The 20,679-nt window shown below is 41.7% G+C and overlaps 1 protein-coding gene across 5 annotated transcripts in view; it reads left to right on the plus strand.

The window, feature by feature from the left end:
• Positions 1 to 20,679, plus strand: part of LOC126248999 (glycogen debranching enzyme) — a 220,039-nt gene that overhangs the window by 155,078 nt on the left and 44,282 nt on the right. For all 5 annotated transcript variants that reach the window (XM_049950579.1, XM_049950582.1, XM_049950583.1 and 2 more), the window contains exons 16-18: positions 60 to 313; positions 4,056 to 4,145; positions 4,228 to 4,405. In XM_049950579.1, coding sequence (XP_049806536.1) covers positions 60 to 313; positions 4,056 to 4,145; positions 4,228 to 4,405 — 522 coding nt within the window. The remainder of the gene's footprint in view (positions 1 to 59; positions 314 to 4,055; positions 4,146 to 4,227; positions 4,406 to 20,679) is intronic.

The following is a 20,679-nucleotide window of genomic DNA, read 5'->3' on the forward strand; positions in this document are numbered from 1 at the left end:
TATTATCTGGAAACAAGTAACTAACTAATTTCACATCAAAATAAATTAATATGTTCCAGGGTTTCACTTCATAACAAGGCAGCAGAGGCCATTAAAAATTTGCGAAATTTTGTATGGCTGAGCAGGCTACCTCAACAAGATGCAAGCTCTCATGATCTAGCAACTGAACTGAGCAATATTGTATCATCACTAAGTCTTTCTGATTTAAATGAAGCATTGTACCGCTGTGATAGTGAGGAACTGGATCATGGGAAAGGAATTGGAGTGTATAACATCCCAGGTTTTGGTTCTTTGGTTTACTGTGGTTTGCAAGGTAATGCACATTTAAGTTGTTACATTTTAGTCTAAATATAGATTTTAATGTATTTTGCTTCCAAATAACAAAGATTTCAGTTTTTAATGTAAATCACCAAATGAGGATAGATAACTAGAAGAGGCTTTGAGCAGATATGTTCATCAAAAAGGTTGACAACTAGCCAAATTTCCTTCAGAGAGCCACTTCAGTGCAGCCAGTGAACAAACAGTGATACATTGATACAGGTTACCTGTTCAAAACCAGTGTCAAGTGAGCAAGTGGTATTTATACTGTGGATTGGATATAGTAAATAGCAAACAACAAATACTCATTGACTCTGTTGAACTCTTTTAGCTTATTCATGACTTGTCATTTTCTGTCAACTGAGACTCAGAGATGTGTGTTGCTCAATATCTACATGGTATTGAGATGATGGTCCTCATGTATGCGGAATAAGTCAAATATCTGAAACATATTTTCATTTAAGAGGGAATATCAAACTTGTTACAAACATTTAAATGTATAAACACTGAGGAGCACAAGGCATTGATTAGGCTACTGTAGCCAAGCATGATGAAACAGATAGTAGTTTACAACATTTTTTTACATAAGACTTACAAAATGAGTTGATTCTACTAAAAACTTCATCTGTGGAATATAAGGAGTTGGCTACCATTAAATCCCTTTAAACTGAAGTATTGGTTTGGAAGTGAGATATTTTACTGATGATAAATTTCTTTAACAAATAAATATACTTTCTAGAAGTTGTTAGCATTCTCAGTTTCTTGAACATGCCTCAGTTACATGTTCTTGAGTTCACACATCATGCTTTTAGACTCAAAAAAATATGCTGTCTTACTGATTTACCGCAAAAATGATCCCTTTTGACATTACATAATGAAAGTATGCAAAATATACTAGCTTTTTTATGTTTACACCACTGTACCTGACGACATCCATATTGCAAATAAAGATTTATTTGAGTTTTTCAGCAGTAATGTGATTGTAGTATGCTGCTCCCAGATGAATTTATTATCAATTTTTAATTCCAAAAAATTTGGCTGTCAACCTCTTCCATCTGCTTGTCACCGTATTTCATACATATGCTGGGAGGAAACCTGTTACAAGTTTTGATTGGCATGTAATGTTTGTTTTCAAAGTTTAGGTGCACAGAATTAGCTAGGAATGATTTACTAATATCCTTGCAAAATTACATTAACCATTCTTTCTACCACTATATTTGATTTGCCATTTGTTGCAATATTTGTATAATTTCCAAATAAAACAAAATTGGCATCTGCTATTGCTACTGATGAATGTTCAGTAATATAAAAATTAAGGGTCCTGAAATAGAACTTTGTGTTACACCACATCCCATTTGGATGATGCCTGATAGCTTAATACAGAAGTCTTTTTTCCTATTGACACTCTTTAGTTCTTGTCTGAGAGATACAATTTGAACCATTTTGTAGCATTTTCTGGTGTGATATAATGATGCATTTATTTAAGAGGATATTGTGTTTAATACCTTTGACTGTTAATACAATATACCAGTAACTTCTAATTTATTGTCTAATGGATTAAATACATTCTTGATGTATGTGAAAATAGCATTTTCAGTATCAGAATCCCTTAGAAATCCAAACTGTGATTTTGTCAATATGTTATTCCTAGTCAGATGATTAAGTATCTGCTTGTATATTACCTTTCCTAAAATTTTCAAGAATGCTGGCAAAAAGTTAAACTGGACAGTAGTTTTATGGTATTTCTTTATCTCCTTTCTTATGCCGAAGCTTAATTACAGCATATGTCAGCCAGTGAAGAAATGTTCCAGGGACAGGCACCTAGTTACATAAATAACTTAAAGTGTTACTAAACTCACAAGAAGACTCCTTTAATAAAGTTTGTCAGTGTCTTATCATAACAACTAAACCTTTTGCTTTTATTTCAAGCATTTTGTGGTGGGTATTACTACTACTGGTGTAGTGAAGGCTGTATTCATATTATTAAGTTATTTATGATGGGTAACCTGTGATATTCCATGACAGCTTCCACTGAGCCTGACAACCACGTCTTTTCAGTTACAGTTATGAAATGATTTTTAAAAAGTTTTGCAACACTGCATCCACCTGTTGTCAATGTATAATTTACTCTTAAAGCTATCTGCTACTCATCACCTCATGTTCTGCTAGTCTCCTCTTTCACTATGTCACATACTGTATTTATTTCATTACCTGATGTGACTATTTTTGTCTCGTAAAACATTTGCTTCAGTGTCTATATTAGTTTCTCCAGTAACTTGCAGTATGCCTTGTGATCAATGATAGCAACAACATCAGAGCTTTCTCTGACAGACAGATGTCTCCTTTTTGTTCTACAAGATACATTTATTTCTTTAGCAACCCATGGATTTTTTGTAGAGTTTGGTCTCATCTGGGTTACTTTTAGTTGATATAGTTTTCAAGTAAGTTAGGAACATTATTAATAAATGTGTTGTGTTTTTCATTCGTGTCATAAGCACAGCATGCATCACTCTAATTCATATATATATATATATATATATAGAGAGAGAGAGAGGGAAACATTCCACGTGGGAAAAATATATCTAAAAACAAAGATGATGTGACTTACCGAACAAAAGCACTGGCAGGTCGATAGACACACAAACAAACACAAACATACACACAATATAGCTTTCGCAACCAACGGTTGCTTCATCAGGAAAGAGGGAAGGAGAGGGAAAGACGAAAGGATGTGGGTTTTAAGGGAGAGGGTAAGGAGTCATTCCAATCCCGGGAGCGGAAAGACTTACCTTAGGGGGAAAAAAGGACAGGTATACACTCGCACACACACACATATCCATCCGCACATCCTAAGGTAAGTCTTTCCGCTTTCGGGATTGGAATGACTCCTTACCCTCTCCCTTAAAACCTACTTCCTTCCGTCTTTCCCTCTCCTTCCCTCTTTCCTGACGAAGCAACCGTTGGTTGCGAAAGCTAGAATTTTGTGTGTATGTTTGTGTTTGTTTGTGTGTGTATCGACCTGCCAGCGCTTTCGTTCGGTAAGTCATATCATCTTTGTTTTTTATATATATATATATATATATATATATATATATATATATATATATATATATATATATATATATATATATATATGTATATAAAATGTGACTTACCAAACGAAAGCACTGCCAGGTTGATAGACACACAAACAAACACAAACATACACACAAAATTCAAGCTTTCGCAACCAACGGTTGCTTCATCAGGAAAGAGGAAAGGAGAGAGAAAGACGAAAGGATGTGGGTTTTAAGGGAGAGGGTAAGGAGTCATTCCAATCCCGGGAGCGGAAAGACTTACCTTAGGGGGAAAAAAGGACAGGTATACACTCGCACACACACACATATCCATCCACACATATACAGACACAAGCAGACACATATATATAAGCTGTTTTATAAAAGGAAGCAGATGCTTTTTAATGATGTACTGCATTAACTATAGTTGAGTTAGAACTCTTGTTTTCCCATAAACTGTTGAGTGAGTAATATATTCTTGACACAAATGCCATAAAAAGTGACCTGCCTTATTATTTGTTAAGAGTCTGATTAATACATTCCTTTGGTTTTCTCAGGGATTAAAAATCAGCTCTTAATAACTTAACACAAAAAAATCCAAGTCGATATCTTTCTCAGCTCTGTTATTTATGATGTTGTTTTTTGAGTTTTGTGACATCTTTTTTTTCCTCATTTTAACAGGATTTATGTCACTGCTTTGTGATATAACGCCAATCAATGATCTTGGACATCCATTTTGTAACAATCTACGGGAAGGAAACTGGATGATAGGTAAGTCCTTTATTCAGGATTGTCAAATGCTGAGAGTGCAAAGAAATGTGCTGTCACTCAAAGTAATACATTCCAATTTCAGATTATATTTCTCATCGGCTCAAACAGTACTCGGGCACTATTGAACTTGGTCTGTGGTTGGAGAAGAGCATGACACCTCTAAAAGAAATTCCACGTTATTTGGTGCCAAGTTATTTTGCTGTCATCATTTCACTGACATACTTGCGCTTACTAAACCAAGCATGGAGTCTGATGTCATTGTAAGTTTATGAATGAATATAGAGTCGTATTTTAAAAAAGCTGCTAAGTATGGCTTCAAGATTCACTGTAGTAAAAGCTGTTGTTTAATAGAAGCAGTACATACTGCTTAGAAGAGCAATATCAAAATTTATTTGTGCTTCATACAAACTTTGCCAGAAATATTATTTGCATTGAGTGCTAGTATAAACTTCTGAGAGCAAGCTAGACTCAAACTAAAAGCCTTTTGATTTGTAGTTAATCACCTACTCATTTACCTACCAAGCCACAGAACTCATACAGATGATTGGGCATTCAATCAAACAGTTGTTATACAGGGTGTCCCATTTATCCTGACCACCCTACATAACTGTTTGTCCAGATGCAAATTACAAAATGTTTCAAGCAAATGTTCTTTAGCCATCAGGGGGACATCAATCAGCATGGTTGCCTTTGTTGTAGCTTTGTTTTTTGCGAATATATGAACAGCAGTATGACTTTTTTAAATGGGACCCTGTATTTTTTATTCAGTAATTCATTTCCTCTCCTAAAGACCTATTCAGAAATGTATCACAGTGTACCATTCACTGGAACACGACATTATTAATTACATTACACAACATTGACTTTGAGCTCGGGATCACAAACTCATCCACTTGCTGGAGTTGTCTGAAAACAAATGAAAACCAAGTAAAAACATAACACAAAATTGACTTTGACTCTCCTGTACCATTGCCCAGGAGTAGAAAATTCAAAGGTGCTCAAAGCGGTGACCCTGGACACCGATACACTGGTGTACTCGTTGAATGAAAGAATTATTTACTGCTTCCACTGCTACCTGCTGAAGAAAATTACAAGCAACCATGATACATTCCTGCATATCCTCTGGAGTTGTTGGAATATCATGATAGACAACATCTTTAATGCATCCCCAAAGGAAAAAGTCCAGAAGATTTAAATGAGGAGTCCTAGCAGGCCAAGTAACTGTTCCTCCTCGACCATCCATCTGGCAGGATACCTTCAGTTCAGAACACAATGTGCAGACAAGGAATTATGTGCTGGACATCCATCATGTTGGTACCAAATAAACATTCTGGTTTTTAGCGGCACTTCATCCAGAAGAGGAGGAAGAATTTGTCTGAGGAAGTTAACATAAGCTGTGCCATTTAGACTACCATTGATGAAGTAAGGGCCAATAATTGTAGTACCAAGCATCCCACACCAGACGTTAATTCTCCATTGATGCTGATGTTCCACCTGTCTAAGCCATCATGGGTTGTTGCTGGACCAATAATGCATGTTCCTTGTATTTACCTATCCTGTGTTTGAGAAGGAACATTCATCGGTAAACAGAACATTGGAGAAGAAGTTCAGATTGGTGAGGATTTGCTGCTGTGCCCACTGACAGAATTGTACGTGTTTTTGGAAATCATTCCCATGCAATTCTTGATGTAGGGGGTAAGGATAGAACCAGTGATGTGTAAGAATACAATGTACACTGGTTTTAGGAATGCCAATCTCATGTTCAAGCTGTCATGTGCTCACGTGTGGATTCATAGCAACAGAAGCGAGAACAGTAACATCAGCAGCTTCGTCTGTGCAAGTGTGTTGTCATGGGTTGAAACTTTCTGTTCCCTGAAGCATTGCAACAAGATGAGAAAACATCCGTCAGAAAGGTGGGTTCTTGTCAGGATATTGCTCTCTGTACAGTTCCACTGTCTGCATAGCATTTCACCTACCTTCATCACAACAATAAGAGAGATGTTATGTCGATGCAGTTTGTAGGAAGGACAGCCTTTACTGTATGCCTAATGTACACAACAATCTTTAAAAGGACTAAACTACTGTACTAAATGTACCCGTACATAAGAAAACAGTATTGAAATTACTATTCTGCTAACTTACCTTCCCTATAGATGAGTAGCATTTCTTCCTCCTCTTCATTGGTGTACATTCTGTTCACACAACTCTTCAACTGATGATGGTTGACGAAATGACAGGTGTGCATTCTGCTTATGTTTATATTTGTGCTCTGTCAATATCAGCATGTGGATGTGTTCCGTTACCCCGAGTACCTGCACTAAATGCTGGGAATGTCAATGTCAATGTTGTGTTATATAATTAATAAAGTTGTGTTTGAGTGAATGGTACTCTGTGACACATTTTTGAATAGGTCTTTAGGAGAGGAAATGAATTACTGAATAAAAAATACAGGGTGCCATTTAAAAAAGTCATACCACTATCATATCTTTGTAAAAAACAAAGCTACAATGAAGGCAATCATGCTGATTGATGTCTCCCTGATGCCTAGAGAACATTTGATTGAAACATTTTGTAATTTAAATCTGGACAAACAGCTATTTAGGGTGGTCAAGATAAATGGGACACCCTGTATATTATGAAATGGTAGAATTTACTCTCCACAGTGATAAAGTGTGACTGGTTGTGTCTGCTGAGACAAAGACACTTGGAAAATATTGAGGAAATGGGACATTTCATAAATGACTATCAGCCAGAAGCATTGTTAGAAAATTCAGGATGTGGTGTCTGGTAGTCAGGGCCATGGGAGGCAGATGCTCATCCTGGAAGAAAATCTCAGTAAAATCATCAAACCTGTCTCTCAGCCCTCTGGTAGTCATTCTAGGATGCCATCATTCATATGGTGAATGATATGTGTTGGTTGGTTGGTTAGTGGGAGTAAAGGGACTGGACTGCTACGGTCATCGGTCCCTGATATGTGTTGTGTCCTACTACTAGTGTATGAGAGTGTGAATGCACCAAGTGTAAAGTCTTTGTGCATGTGTACATAAATTGACCACCATCTGTATCAGCACAGAGTGGCCACTAGAGGCCATGTGTAGGAAGCGTGCACACGGCAGTCTAAGCTCTGCCATCTACTGCCAACTCTCACCTATATACACACAAAGCAGTGATGACTCACTCTTCTATGTTTTTTTAGTTTGTACCACTTACATCAGTTGTTCTCTGCATCGCTTATGTTGAACCTTCTTATGGTTCTTTTGTCTTGTTACATGTGGAATTAGGAGAGGCTTATCTCCATTATTGTTCAGACGTTTATGAATAAAGCCATATTTGTGTTACTAGGATCCACTTCATGTACTACTTGGTTACTACACAATTGGTGACAAGGGTGGACTGGTTCCCGTATGTGTAGTCTTTAAGTGCAGTTTCATCAGGTTTAGTCATTATGGATGCTGTGCTACTGGCCCTGACTGACTAGCTTATTTTGACAGTGAGCAATTTGTTGGCTTCCATTAACAGACAGGGTACCTATCCATCAGTCTAATCCACCCACTTATCCTCTCTATGATGATTCAGCTAAGGATTGGGAAGCTCAAGAAAAAAGACTCAGGCAGCATTTTTTGGCTTTTGGTGAATTTGTGCAAAGGATTATTCATACCATGGATTCCACCTAAGGTGTATCAATTATTGTGTCAGCTTGCCCGTTTACGAGAACAGGAAGCTCTTACTTTTGATTACATGTGCAGTTTATTGTCCAACTACCATCACAAATGAATGCATGTCATAGCAGCACAAGTTGAATTCCACTGATGCTGCAAGAAACCAAACCAGTCATACAGAGTGTGGTCAGCCAAACTTCACGGCCTTAGCCATTAAGTGTCAATTCATTACTGATGCCACATAAAAGCTCTTATGCAGACTCTTTGAAGTGCAACGCAATTATCTGTTTAGCTCTGGACAAGGAAGTGCACCAGGAGGCTTTACTCTGTGAAAACCCCATGTTGGCAGAAGTTTAGCAAATAGCACAATTTTTTGAAGTTTCTCAGGCAGCAGATGACCAAATTGAAGTGTGGAATGATGTGGTAGTGCTGTTACACCAGGACGACAGCTAGCTTGCATAAGGAAGTGGCAGTGGTTGCAGTAGACATGTGGGCCCAGTGCTGAGCAGACCAAGGCCAACCCACACAGCTGCGACTGCCACAGTGCCAGACTCAGCATTCTCTGTTTCCATCTTTTCTTTTCTGTTTTGTCTGGCATGAACATTTGACATGCCCTAAGTGCTAAGTTACTTGTAATGCTTGCCAGAAGAAACACCACATCGCCTCCATGTGTCGTTTACCAAAGAATATGGATATGGACATAAATTTTGTGTCTCCAATGCTTGTAATTTCTGCCAAGTTGTTCATTGAATTAAGTGTTTTTTTGCCAAATGCTCCGGCTACAGGTCGACACAAGTGCTGCAGTGAATTGAATTCTCAAACCTATGTGAGTTTAGGCTCACTGCCTTCGACATCAGTCACACAGAAGCTGGTTAGTTATAGCAAACAGAACATTCCACTGTTTGGACAATTTATTGCTTCTGCCTCTTACAAATCAGTAGTTCACTCCATTACATTTTTGGTGATTGCTGATGCTGGTGTTGAGAATGTGTTCAGGCTGGATTTATTTCAGGCATTTGGATTTTCCATCACCAATGCAGTTCACCTTATGTCCAATCAGGTATCATATTCTCAATTGGAAACACTGTGGCCCTCAGGGGCTCAGAATTGATTTGCTGGGTGCAGGCTTGGCGACTCCAGGGTTCCTGAGCTGGGGACTGGTAAGCACCGCCAGTTCCCTGTCATCGTAATCTCTGGGCATGCTTCAGCGACCACTGCACCACGCGGTGGTGTAACGTTGTGTGTCTCAGGGAGTGGGGATCTTGGCTTCACCACCTGGATTGCGAGGACGGGGTAAACCTCTATAAAATCTCAATATTGAGGCGTGCTGATGGATTGCATGGCTGTTGAGGTGGAACACTCATTAGCGGGCAACCTCTGGGGAACCTGCCACACGTCAGTTGTATAAGGCTTACTCAGGCATGCGGGGCTCTCTCTGAGTGGACCCTTATTTCCCTAACTGCTCATGGGACCGAGATGAAACCCTCAAAATCATCTTCTCCTCCCAGTGGGAAAGGTGTTATGCCTGAGAGTATTCATACCCATTCATCCAAAAGAATGAGAGAGGCTAGTCATCCTTATAATAAGAATACTTTTGGCTGCAGGAACAGGGCTCATGGATTCATGAATAACAATGTGTTTCTGGTGATAAAGAGGAAGAAGGGGAAATTTGAAGTGTCCCCCTTTTATATCCATAAGGGTTTGGCAGGCCTTGCTGGAAATATTAAAATCTATGCAATGATTGTGTAATGGCTCATTGCTGGTTGAAACTAACAGGTCAAAGCTGGTAGACCTTCTTAAGAAATGACAGAAACTGGGTGACTATGATATCATTGTTGAGATGCACACCTCTCTCAACTACAGTAATGGTGTTGTCACGTGCTGAGATTTCGTGGACATGGACACTGCAAAACTGAGGCAAGGATGGGCATCCCAGGGAATAATCAATGTGGAGCAACAAACACACAGGAATCTACATCTACATCTACATGATTACTCTGCAATTCACATTTAAGTGCCTGGCAGAGGGTTCATCGAACCACAATCATACTATTTCTCTGTAATTCCCCTCCCGAACAGCGTACGGGAAAAACGAACACCTAAACCTTTCTGTTCGAGCTCTGATTTCTCTTATTTTATTTTGATGATCATTCCTACCTATGTAGGTTGGACTCAACAAAATATTTTCACATTCGGAAGAGAAAGTTGGTGACTGAAATTTCCTAAATAGATCTCGCCGCGATGAAAAATGTCTTTGCTTTAATGACTTCCATCCCAACTTGCGTATCATATCTGCCACACACACACTCTCTCTGGAGCAATTGAAAAGACTGCCACTTTCATTGTCACATTCAGTTCTCTGACACTGCCTGAACATCTTATGATGGGGTTCCTTCAACTTAACATTTGGCCTTATATTCCAAACCCTATGCAGTGCTATAAATACCAGTGTTCCAGCCATATAACCATGACTTGTGAAGGTGAAGAGATCTGCGGGAACTGTGGAAAAGCTGCTCACGATGCTGGGACTGACAGCCTGTCTCCAGGGATCTGCATCAACTGCTCTGGAAAGGCAATTCTGATACCTCTCCTCAAACCAGGAAAGGACTGCATGTGTCCCAGTAGTTATTGGAGTATCGCCTTAATGAGCTGTGTAGGAAAGACCCTGGAGCGAATGGTTAACCATCATCTGGTCTGGTTGTTAGAGATCAGGCAACTCTTTGGCTGCTCTCAGTGTGGATTCTGAAGATTTTGGTCCACTGTCAACAATCTGACCCTCCTAGAGGTGGCTATTCAGCAGGCTATCCTCTGTAAGCATCACTGTATCGGCATATACTTCGATATATGTAAGGCAAACGATACTACTTGGAGACATTGTATTCTCACCCAACTGTATCAATGGGGCTTTTGTGGCCACCTCCCCATCTTCATATGGTCTTTACTGTCTCAGTGATTTTTTAGGACCTGAGTTGGTGACACACTGTCTGATTGATTTGAGCAGGAGAATGGTGTTCCTCAGGGCAGTGTTTTAAGTGTTACCTTCTTTTCCATAGCCATCAACAGTATCACATCTATGGTAAGAAGTCCTTTACAGTGCTCCTTATTTGTAGATGATTTTGCTGTTTTCTTTCCTCCTCCAGTGTTGCAATAGTGAGCCCTCTGTTGCAACTTACAGTGCAACGATTAGAGGAGTGGGCTGCAAAGATGGGTTTTCAGTTTTCTGCAGATAAGTGTGTGTTCATTTCAATAATTCTCATCATCTTTTTAATTTGCGTGCCTTGAATGTGGGGGACACCATCCTACATTTGAGAGACACAGTGCGTTTCTGGGCCTCATTTTTGACTCCCGATTGTTATGGTTACCACACCTGTGAGACCTGAAAGCCAGAACCCTGAGGGCACTGAACATCATCAAGTGCCTAAGCCACAGGTCTTGGGGAGTGGACAGTGTGCATCTCCTTCAGCTTCATCGGGCTTTTATACATTTGCAGCTGGACTATGGTTGCATGGTGTATGGGTCAGCAATGTCCTCTTACTTGCATATCATTGATGCTGTCCATCATGAGGGGATTCAGCTGGCCACGGGTGTTTATCGGATCAGTCCCATACTTAGTATCTCTGCTGAAGTGGGGGAACTACCACCTACCATCTTGTGCCAGCTCTTCATGGTGCGACAGGTGTGTAAGTTCTTTGCAGCTCCAACTTCACCCACACACCATACTGTTGCACATCCACCTCTGGAACACCTTTTTTCCAACTGTCCATGAGCCACAATGCCATTTGGAATTCGCATGCAATGTGTGCTGGAGTCACTCAGTGTGGAGCCAGTATGACCCCAAATCCAGGGTTTTAACTGCCTGCCACCCTGGTTGCTGGAGGGCTTAGAGTGATTTTAGATTGGGTGTGGTACAGGACAGATAGCACTCCTGCTTCCATCTTTAATCCGATATTCTCTGATATTATATCTGAATACCATGACCATGTAGGTGTTTTTATGGATTGGTCCAAGCAAGGGGACTCTGTTGGTTGGTCTGTTGTTTTTCCGGATCGTGTCCTCAAGGTCAGACTGCCTCCAGAATTTACCATCTTTGAGGCAGAATTATATGCAATCTTGCAAGCACTGGAGCAGATAAGGTGTTAGATTTCTTGTCTGCTCAGATTCTCTGAGCTCTCTTTACCCTATCCAACAGTTTTACCCAGCAGATACAGTATCCCAGAATATCCAGGATGCCCTCCTACAACAACAACAACAACAACAACTGGAGAAGGAGGTGTCTTTGTGCTAGGTACCTGGCACATTGGAATTACGGGGAATGAAAGGATGGATTGAACAGCCAAGGAGGCGTTTTGTGATCCTCTGGTATTTTGGTGTGCTATCCTCCTGCATGCTATCACCTCTCTGTTGAGGTACAAAGTTATGTGTTGATGGGAAGACGAGTGGCTAGCAGTGACCGATAACAAGCTCTGTGTCATCAAGCCCACAACTCGGTCATGGAGTACTTCCTTCCAGCCACGTTGGTGGGACGAAGTCCTTCTTCCTCGTCTTTTCATAGGCCACAGACGTGTGACACATGGATTCTTACTCTGCTGAGAGAACCCTCCAATGTGTGGTACTTGTGGCCTGCAGATCACAGTGTGCCACATTTTATTGGACTGCATTTTATTTGCCGACCAGCAGACTGTGGCAGATTTGCCAGCAGATCTGCCATCTATTTTAGGTAATGCTCAAACGAATGTGGTTAGGGTTTTAAAGTTTTGTGAATTGTTCAATGCTTTTAACAAGAATTTAGGGAGATATTCTTAATGTGTCAAAGAGTGGCTGGCTCATCTTAGATTTTTGTAAGTCAGTCATATTTCCCTGTGCTTTTCTTTTAGTTCCTCCATGTTAAATTTTCTCTGTGTTTTAATTTCTTGATTACCTCTCTTTCCTCCTAATTGGTTTTAGTGCATGTGAGAGTGCATGTGATACAGAGTGACTGTGTGGTCATTTTGAGTGCACACATGTACAACACTTTTAGTTCATCTCCACATTCATTTGTTTTTATAAGTGTAAGGGCACTGATGACCTCACCATTGGGCATCCATCAGATCTCTCTCTCTCTCTCTCTCTCTCTCTCTCTCTCTCTCTCTCTCTCACACACACACACACACACACACACACACACACACGGAAACACCATGTGAGGAGTTTTCAGATTTGTTTTCAGAAGGTAGAGGGTATGCTACAAATTTTTCTTCTCATATTTCTTTGAAATCCATGGCTTGGCCTTTTTGGCTTGGTCTCATTTTTGTCATGGTCTCAATTTGTCATGCACATGCTATTCCTGTCACCGTGAAATGTCAGATGAAAGCAGAATTGGACAGACTTCAGTCTCTAGGGGTGGTGCAACCTCTTATGGCTAGTGAATGGTTATTACCTCTGCTGGTTATAGTTCAGAATCCGTCAGGAAAATTTCACCACTGTGGAGACTTCAGTACTAGTGTCAGTGTGCAGTCGACTGTGGATATATATCTTCTCCCACACCAGGAGGAACTGTAGGTGAAAATATCGGGCGACCAGTACTTTCCTAAAATTGCTTTGACTGAAGCATACCTGTAGGTTTATATGGATGAAGAATCCTGGCGAGTTCCGGTTCTGAATACTCCTTGTGGTCTCTATCAATATTTTCTCCTTCCTTTTGGTGTTGATAGGAGCCCTGCTATTTTCAAGTGATTTTTAGAGCAATTGACTAAGACTGCCCTGGGTTGCATTTATTATCTCGATGCTATTGTTGTCATGGGCTCCTCCGTGGCCAATCACTTGCCAAATTTGTGCACTTTGTTTTCTGTTTTACAGTCCTCAGGCTTATGGTGTAACCTCACAAAATCTCAGTTTTTTCCAACCTTTTATTGTTTATTCGGGGTTTGAAGTCACATGGAATGCGGTTTGCCCTCTGCCAGACCACATCTCTGCTGTTACGTCTAGGCCTTGCCCCATGTCCATGAAGGAGCTTCAGGCCTGCCTAAGGAAGGTAGCTTACTACCATAAATTCCTGCTGGAGTTGGCCACCTTGGCCCACCCCTTGCATGCCTTGTTACGTGAGAATGTACCTTTTTGATGGAGTATGGACTGTGAATTTGCTTTTCAAATGTTGAAAACCAAGCTACTTTTGGCCCCCTTTTAGCTATCTTCTGTCCAGACCAGCACAAAGATGGCAACTGACACTTCACATTATGGCCTTAGTGTGGTCCTGGTGCACCAATATGCCAGTGGTTCTGAACAACCTGTTGCTTTTGCCTCTAAATCTCCCACTCCAGCACAGCAGGGTTACTCTCAAGTGGAAAAAGAGGTTCTTGCCATAGTCTGCCCCCTCAAGAAATTTTTTTTTTTGGCTCCATGTTTCACTTTATTACTGACCATAAACCCTTGGTTTCCTCTTTTAACCCTCAAACTTCCTTGCTTGACAAGGCAGCGTACTGCCTAGAATACTGAGCGCTGTTCTTGTCTCAATGCAATTACGAAATTCATTTTCAACCTATGTCTAATCATGCCAATGCGGATACCTTGTCCCACCTTCCTGTGGGTCCTGATCTTGACTTTGATTGTGAAGAATTGCTTTGCTTGCATCTTGATACTGTAATGCAGGCCACAGTCTGGGGTTTCCCAATTACAAGTTCATGCATATCAGTTGTCATTGATGCTGACCCAGTTCTCTGTCAGGTGGTTCAGTTTGTTCAACAGGGCTGGCCAGGTAAACTGCAAGGTCAGGCTTCAGACCCTGTGTGGAACTATTTTTCCTTACGATATCGCCTCTCTGTTTTTTACTGTGTTTTGCTGTTGTCCATGGAAGACCTCTCTCCCAGCATAGTTATTCCCATTGTGTTATGGTGTGAGGTTCTATGTCTTCTCCAGCAGGGCCATTGGGGAGTTTCATGTACTCAACTGTTAGCTAGGAAATATGATTTTTGACCAGGAATCGATGGCAAAATTGTCTGTGTTGGTGCAGTTTCTGAGCAGTGTGCCTATTAACAGGCAGCTCCCAGGGAGTCTCTGTCCCCCTGGATTACTCCATGCAAGCCAGGGGAATGCATTGATGTTGACTTTGCAAGCTCCTTCTCGAATTCGTATTTGCTCTTGGTTGTGGATACGTTTTCCTAGTTTCATTACATTCTCCGGTGTGTGTCGATGTCAACTGAGGTCACAATTCATACATTCTTGAGTTTTTTTCTATTAAGAGGTTGCCTTGTACCTTATTTTCTGATAATGGACCCCATTACACATTTCCCAAGCCTTTCATTTGTTTTCTTCCCGTCATGTTACTGCTCCATCATTCCACCCTCAATCAAATGGCAAGGCAGAATGACTAGTGCCCATTCAAGTTCCAAATGATAAAGTCTGTTGTGTAATCTTCACCAGATGTCACCCTTCTCAATTTTCTGAATGCCTATAGCTTCACAACTATGGGGGAGCTGAGTTGCTTGGTGGCTGGCTGCCACGCCTGCTCCTCCACCTACATGGGCTGTACCACACCTGCCACGATTGGGTTCCTCCAGCCACTTCACACCAGTATCACTGCTGTGGGCATGAGGGTTTGGTCACCAGTGCACTGCTTTGACCAGTTGCATCCCCACTCACCACCAGAAGCTACCAGTTCACAGGTACGGCCCCTGTCGCCGCAGCCTGCCCCGCCACCCTCCACCTCGAGCCTGTCGTCACCTGCTGTGGAGGTGTCCCCATCCCATTGGCTGCCCCCTCCATGTGTTTTGTCCCGGTGTTCCTGCTTCCTGGTGCTGGGCACTGGTCCTCCTCTGGCCTCAGATCCGTTGCTGCAGTCTGCTGTTTTGGTCGTCCACCTCCGTCGGCCCCCTCGCCATCAATGCCTCAGCTGTCATCGCCGGTGAGTCCACACCCACCTCCTCCACACTGGGGTCTGCCTGCTGATGATGATGCAGAAATGGCAATGGCACTCTCCTCCCTAGTGCTGTCATCGAGCGCCACGTGGGCCCACTGCCCTCGGGCACGTTCGTGTCTCAACACGCTCTGGCCCAGCACACTGTCCCATCCCTGCTGTCAGCACCGCCTGCCACCATTCCAGATCTGATGAATGTGTCTCTCATTGGGCCATGGGCATCTCCTCTTTTGCCTCAGTCCCATCTTTGCACAAGGGAGAGGTGTGCTGTATCCTGCTACTACTGCGAGTGAGTGTGAGTGTGCCAACTGTAGTGTTGCTACACATGTGTACTTAAATCAACCACCAACTGTATCGGTGTGGGCCGACCAGTAGAGGCCCACCTGCAGGAAGCATGCACACAGCAATGTTTCTGCTGCACGGTCTACCGGTGACTCGCACCTATATACGTGGGGAGCAGTGCTGACTCACTCTCACTCTGTTCTTTTAGTTTGTACTGCTCACATCAATTGTTCTGTGTCTTGCTTATGTTGCACCTTCTGTATGATTCTTTTGTCTTATTACATGTGAAGTCATGAGAGGCTTACTTCCATTATTGTTCAGAGGGTTACGAATAAAGACATATTTGTGTTACTTGGAATGGTTTCATGTATTACTTTTTTACTAAAATATGGCTGAAGAGATGTTTTACTTGGAGCTGCTTAGCAATAGATTAAAACAGTGCAGCCATTATGTTATGCACATACATGCCCATCTCTAGGAACGGCTTGTTTTAGCACATGAAAAGCTCAAAGGTGGCCCCAAAAAGAGACTCATGAAATATATGAATGCTAAAATTGTTGGAAAGAACTTCCTACTTGATTTTGCAGTATTCATCTTAGCTGGAGAACAAGATTTTCCAAGAATCAGGTAGTGGCTTTCCCAAATCATCTGTTCTTATGAAACAGCTGTGCACTAAGGCCATAAGAAGAAGCAAGTGTAAAGTGCTGTTTGAAACTGCTAAGCGCAAAGTTTAGAGTAGCAACATATGACTAAATGAAACGTTTCCTCATACTTAAGTGTCAGGACAAATTGTGCATCATTTTTGTGCTGCTCATTGAATAATGTGACAAATGTGACTGCATTTGGAATGCTCTGCTAATAAGTTATCTAAACACTGACTGCAAGTTGCAAAAGATGGTGATATGCTGTAGTAGGGTTAACAGACATTGAAGGCTACAAAGGTGATCTGCTTGCTTTCTACAAATAACAGTTATGACCTCAACATAGATCAATCAGCGGGGAATATCATGTAATAGCTGTTCCAAGAAACACTAGAAATGGGGGAAGTACTGAAAAGCAGCCAAAATGGGGGTATTCATTACTATGAAGGTTCATGAATTCTCATAAAGAAGAAGCTGGAAATATGCTTCCATGGAAGTTAATTTCAGATACACAATCGCCACTAGTGAAATAAGAAAACAACTTTGCAGCATGTGCCAATTTGTATGGTCGATGACAGTTTATGTTTCGACAGACGCTTAGAAATCTCCTTACGAGCAGAAGATCCCCACTGTTTGTGGACAGCAATGACTGGGATCTCTCAGCAGCTGAATAGGATACAAAACTTCCTCCCAAATTAAAACTGTATGTTACACTGAGACTTGAACCCCCATATTGACTGATCTGTCTGGGAATGACTGTAACATGTACTCACAGCTTCACTTCTGTCAGTACCTCTCTCCTGCATTCCGGCTTGAGTACTGGTCTAACACACAGTTATGGTATGGCAGGAAGTTTCAAAACAGTGCACATTCTGCTGCAGAGTGAAAGATTCATTGTGTATAGGATATGTTGCAAAATTTCTAGACACAAGGCTATTGGGTTATACTCTCACAGTGTCACAGATGGCATACAGGAACAGTACTGTTCCTTTGAAACCAAAATATGGCACCAATATTGAGAGTGATCTGAGTAGCAAAATCTGTAACATAACTTAAAGCCTGGTCTAATAAGAAAGGGATTGTCATGCAGATATTACCTATATCTCAAAATGGGACAACTTCTGATACCGGCTGCATGAAGTTTATGATGCAATAGTAAAAGCTATCAAAGGGACTTGAGCCAGATGTGTTCCACACATCGTCGCAGTTGACTGCCTCAAACCTGAGATGGCGCATGATCAACTTATACACTGATCAACCAGAGCATTATGACCACCTACCTAATAGCCAGTGTGTCCATCTTTGGCATGGGTAACAGCAGCGACACATTGTAGTATTGAAAAAATATGGCCTTGGTAGATCACTGGAGGGTGTTGGCACCATATCTACACACACAAGTTATGTAATTCCCATTCTAGGGATGGGAGCAATGTGCTCTGACACCACATTCAATTACATCCCAGATGTGTTCAATCAGGTTCAGATCTGGTGAGTTGCGGGGCCAGCGCATCAATTGGAACTTGCCAGTGTGTTCCATAAACCACTCCGTCACACTCCTGCCCTTGTGACATGGCACATTATCTTGTTGAAAAGTGCCACTGTCCTTGGGGAACATGATAATCATGAAGGGTGTACATGGTCTGTAACCAGTGTACAATACTACTTGGCCATCATGGTGCCTCGTGTAAGCTCCACTGGGCCCATGGATGCTCGTGTGAATGTTCTCCAGAGCATAATGGAGCTGCCACCAGCTTGTCTCCATGCTGCAGTACAAGTGTCAAGGAGCTGTTCCCCTGGAAAACAACGGATTCGTGCCCTCCCATTGGCACGATGAAGAAGGTATAGGGATTCATCAGACCGTGCGATGCTCTGCCAGTGCACTAAAATCTAGTGCTCACAGTCACGTGCCCATTTCAGTCGTAGTTGCCAGTGTCAAGGTGTTAAAATTGGCACAAGCGTGGATAATCGGCTGTGGAGGCCCATCATTAGGAGTGTTCAGTACACTGTGTGTTCAGATACTCTCGTACTCTGCCCAGCATTAAAGTCTTGTGTTCGTTCGACCAGTGTGTACCACCTGTCCTGTTTTATCAGTCTGCTCAGCCTAGAACGTCCGACAACTGTAATGAGGGATGGCCACCTAACCCCACGACATCTGGATGTGGTTTCACCATGTGTTGAAGACACTCACCACACACTCCGCAAACACCCGACAAGTTGTGCACTTTCCAAAATTCTCATGCCAAACCTCCAGGCCATCACAATCTGCCCTCGGTCAAACTCAGGTAGAACATGCACCTTCTCCATTCTACACATGGACAGCATTTTCACTGATACTACAGGCACCGTGCTTGTGTCTGACTAGCATTCTTTACTCACCAGGTGATGCTGCTATGGCCTGGACAGGTTTATATTAATAGTAGGTCAGTGGTCGTAATGTTCTGGATGATCAGTGTATTACCTATCAGGGTATTGCCTATTACTGGGATAGGTGATTGACAAATGAGGTGACTTACCAACAGTGTTTTAGAGGAACTGTAAAACCCAAGAATCCCTATGTCAGCACCAATAAACACTGTCAAATTCCTGGCGCTGGACTAGATTGGAACCTAGTGATATGACAAAAACCAGTCACATGACAGCTCCTGCTGCTTTATCACATTTGTGTCCCAGAGGTCTGCCTGTGTAGACTGTGACACATGACTGAGAGCTGTACCTGTCAGTCACAATCAGCAAGAGAGTCTTGGCAGTGAGAGTGAGCCACTTGAATGTCGTGGCAGAAACAGTCTGAGCAGTATGACGAGACCAGACTCCACTGGTGGTGTTGGCCAAGTGTATGTGAACTGCAGTGTCAGCAAAGCAGTGATGGTGTGAAGACAACATTTTCTGTTAGTGTCATTGCAAACCTTGAGTGTAAATATTGTGCAATGGCCAAGACAGTGTTGAGAGGCAGTCAGTCATTTCTAGAGCATTGGCCCTCATATAAGACATGTTTACCATGTGGCCCCTTACAAGGCTGTCCCTGTAAGATAGATTGCACAGAGCTGGCATAGACAAATTGGCAGAGTTGACTTGGGCCTCACAGTCAAGTACATGTGATTGATCTGATTCTTTGGTGCTCAAAATAAATGTAACCACTTGAGCACAACAAGCTTGTGGCAGTAGCAGACAAAAATAATGTTGAGCTTGTCAAACATGAAGGGAGAGGAAAAACCTGAAGGCCACATAAAGTTAACAAGTTGTCAAGATGGTGATATGTGGCATGTGGCAAGATGGGACGTGTGGCATGTCCCATCTGGACAATGTGATGAAGGTGACCTTTTCTTCTCGGCAGCAGTAGAATGCTGAAATTGGTAAAATGTGAGTCGGAGTGAGGTATTACAAGAGCTGCTGGTGCTGTAGCACCTGTGACTCCTGCTGCCTCCACAACAATAGCCACATGTTTTGATGAAAGTGATTTTGTTGTACATGTTGCTGATGTTGTGTTTCTAAAAGGCCCCATACATGAGTAAACCCAGATAATTAACTGGTGAATAAATAAAATAATACTAGAGTAACTAATGTTATGTTTTACACTTCTTGTCACCAGTTTACAGTTTTAGTTTACTACTCCATCTGTAACAATTTCTAAAATTGTGCAGTTCTCCTCATCCAGCATGTAGTTGTAATCTGAAGATAACTAGTAACACAAACAGCTTGGCTTGAAAAATACCATTTAATTCTCATATCTCTGTGGCATTAAGATATGACAGCAATATGTGGCCCAGATGTGAATAGTTACACTCATGTGGAAATCCCTGAAACAATAGTGTCTATCAGCTTTTGGCAGTTTTTCCACTGGAAACCAAATTTTGCAAACCTAATCTTGGGGACGAAATGGTGGTGCATATAATGACAGAGCTGTTGGAGCAAAAAATATCAGCTCATTTCTAGCAGTTACTTCCAGATAGACTTTGTAGAACAGTTTAATAGATGAATGCCAATTATAGAAGAATCAATGCTATCCTTGAAACAGTTTCAAGGAATGTACAGTCAGTTGTATCTGAGGTTGATGGCTCCAGGTGTGT

This window comes from Schistocerca nitens, chromosome 3, assembly GCF_023898315.1.
Source record: "Schistocerca nitens isolate TAMUIC-IGC-003100 chromosome 3, iqSchNite1.1, whole genome shotgun sequence".
NCBI lineage: Eukaryota > Metazoa > Arthropoda > Insecta > Orthoptera > Acrididae > Schistocerca > Schistocerca nitens.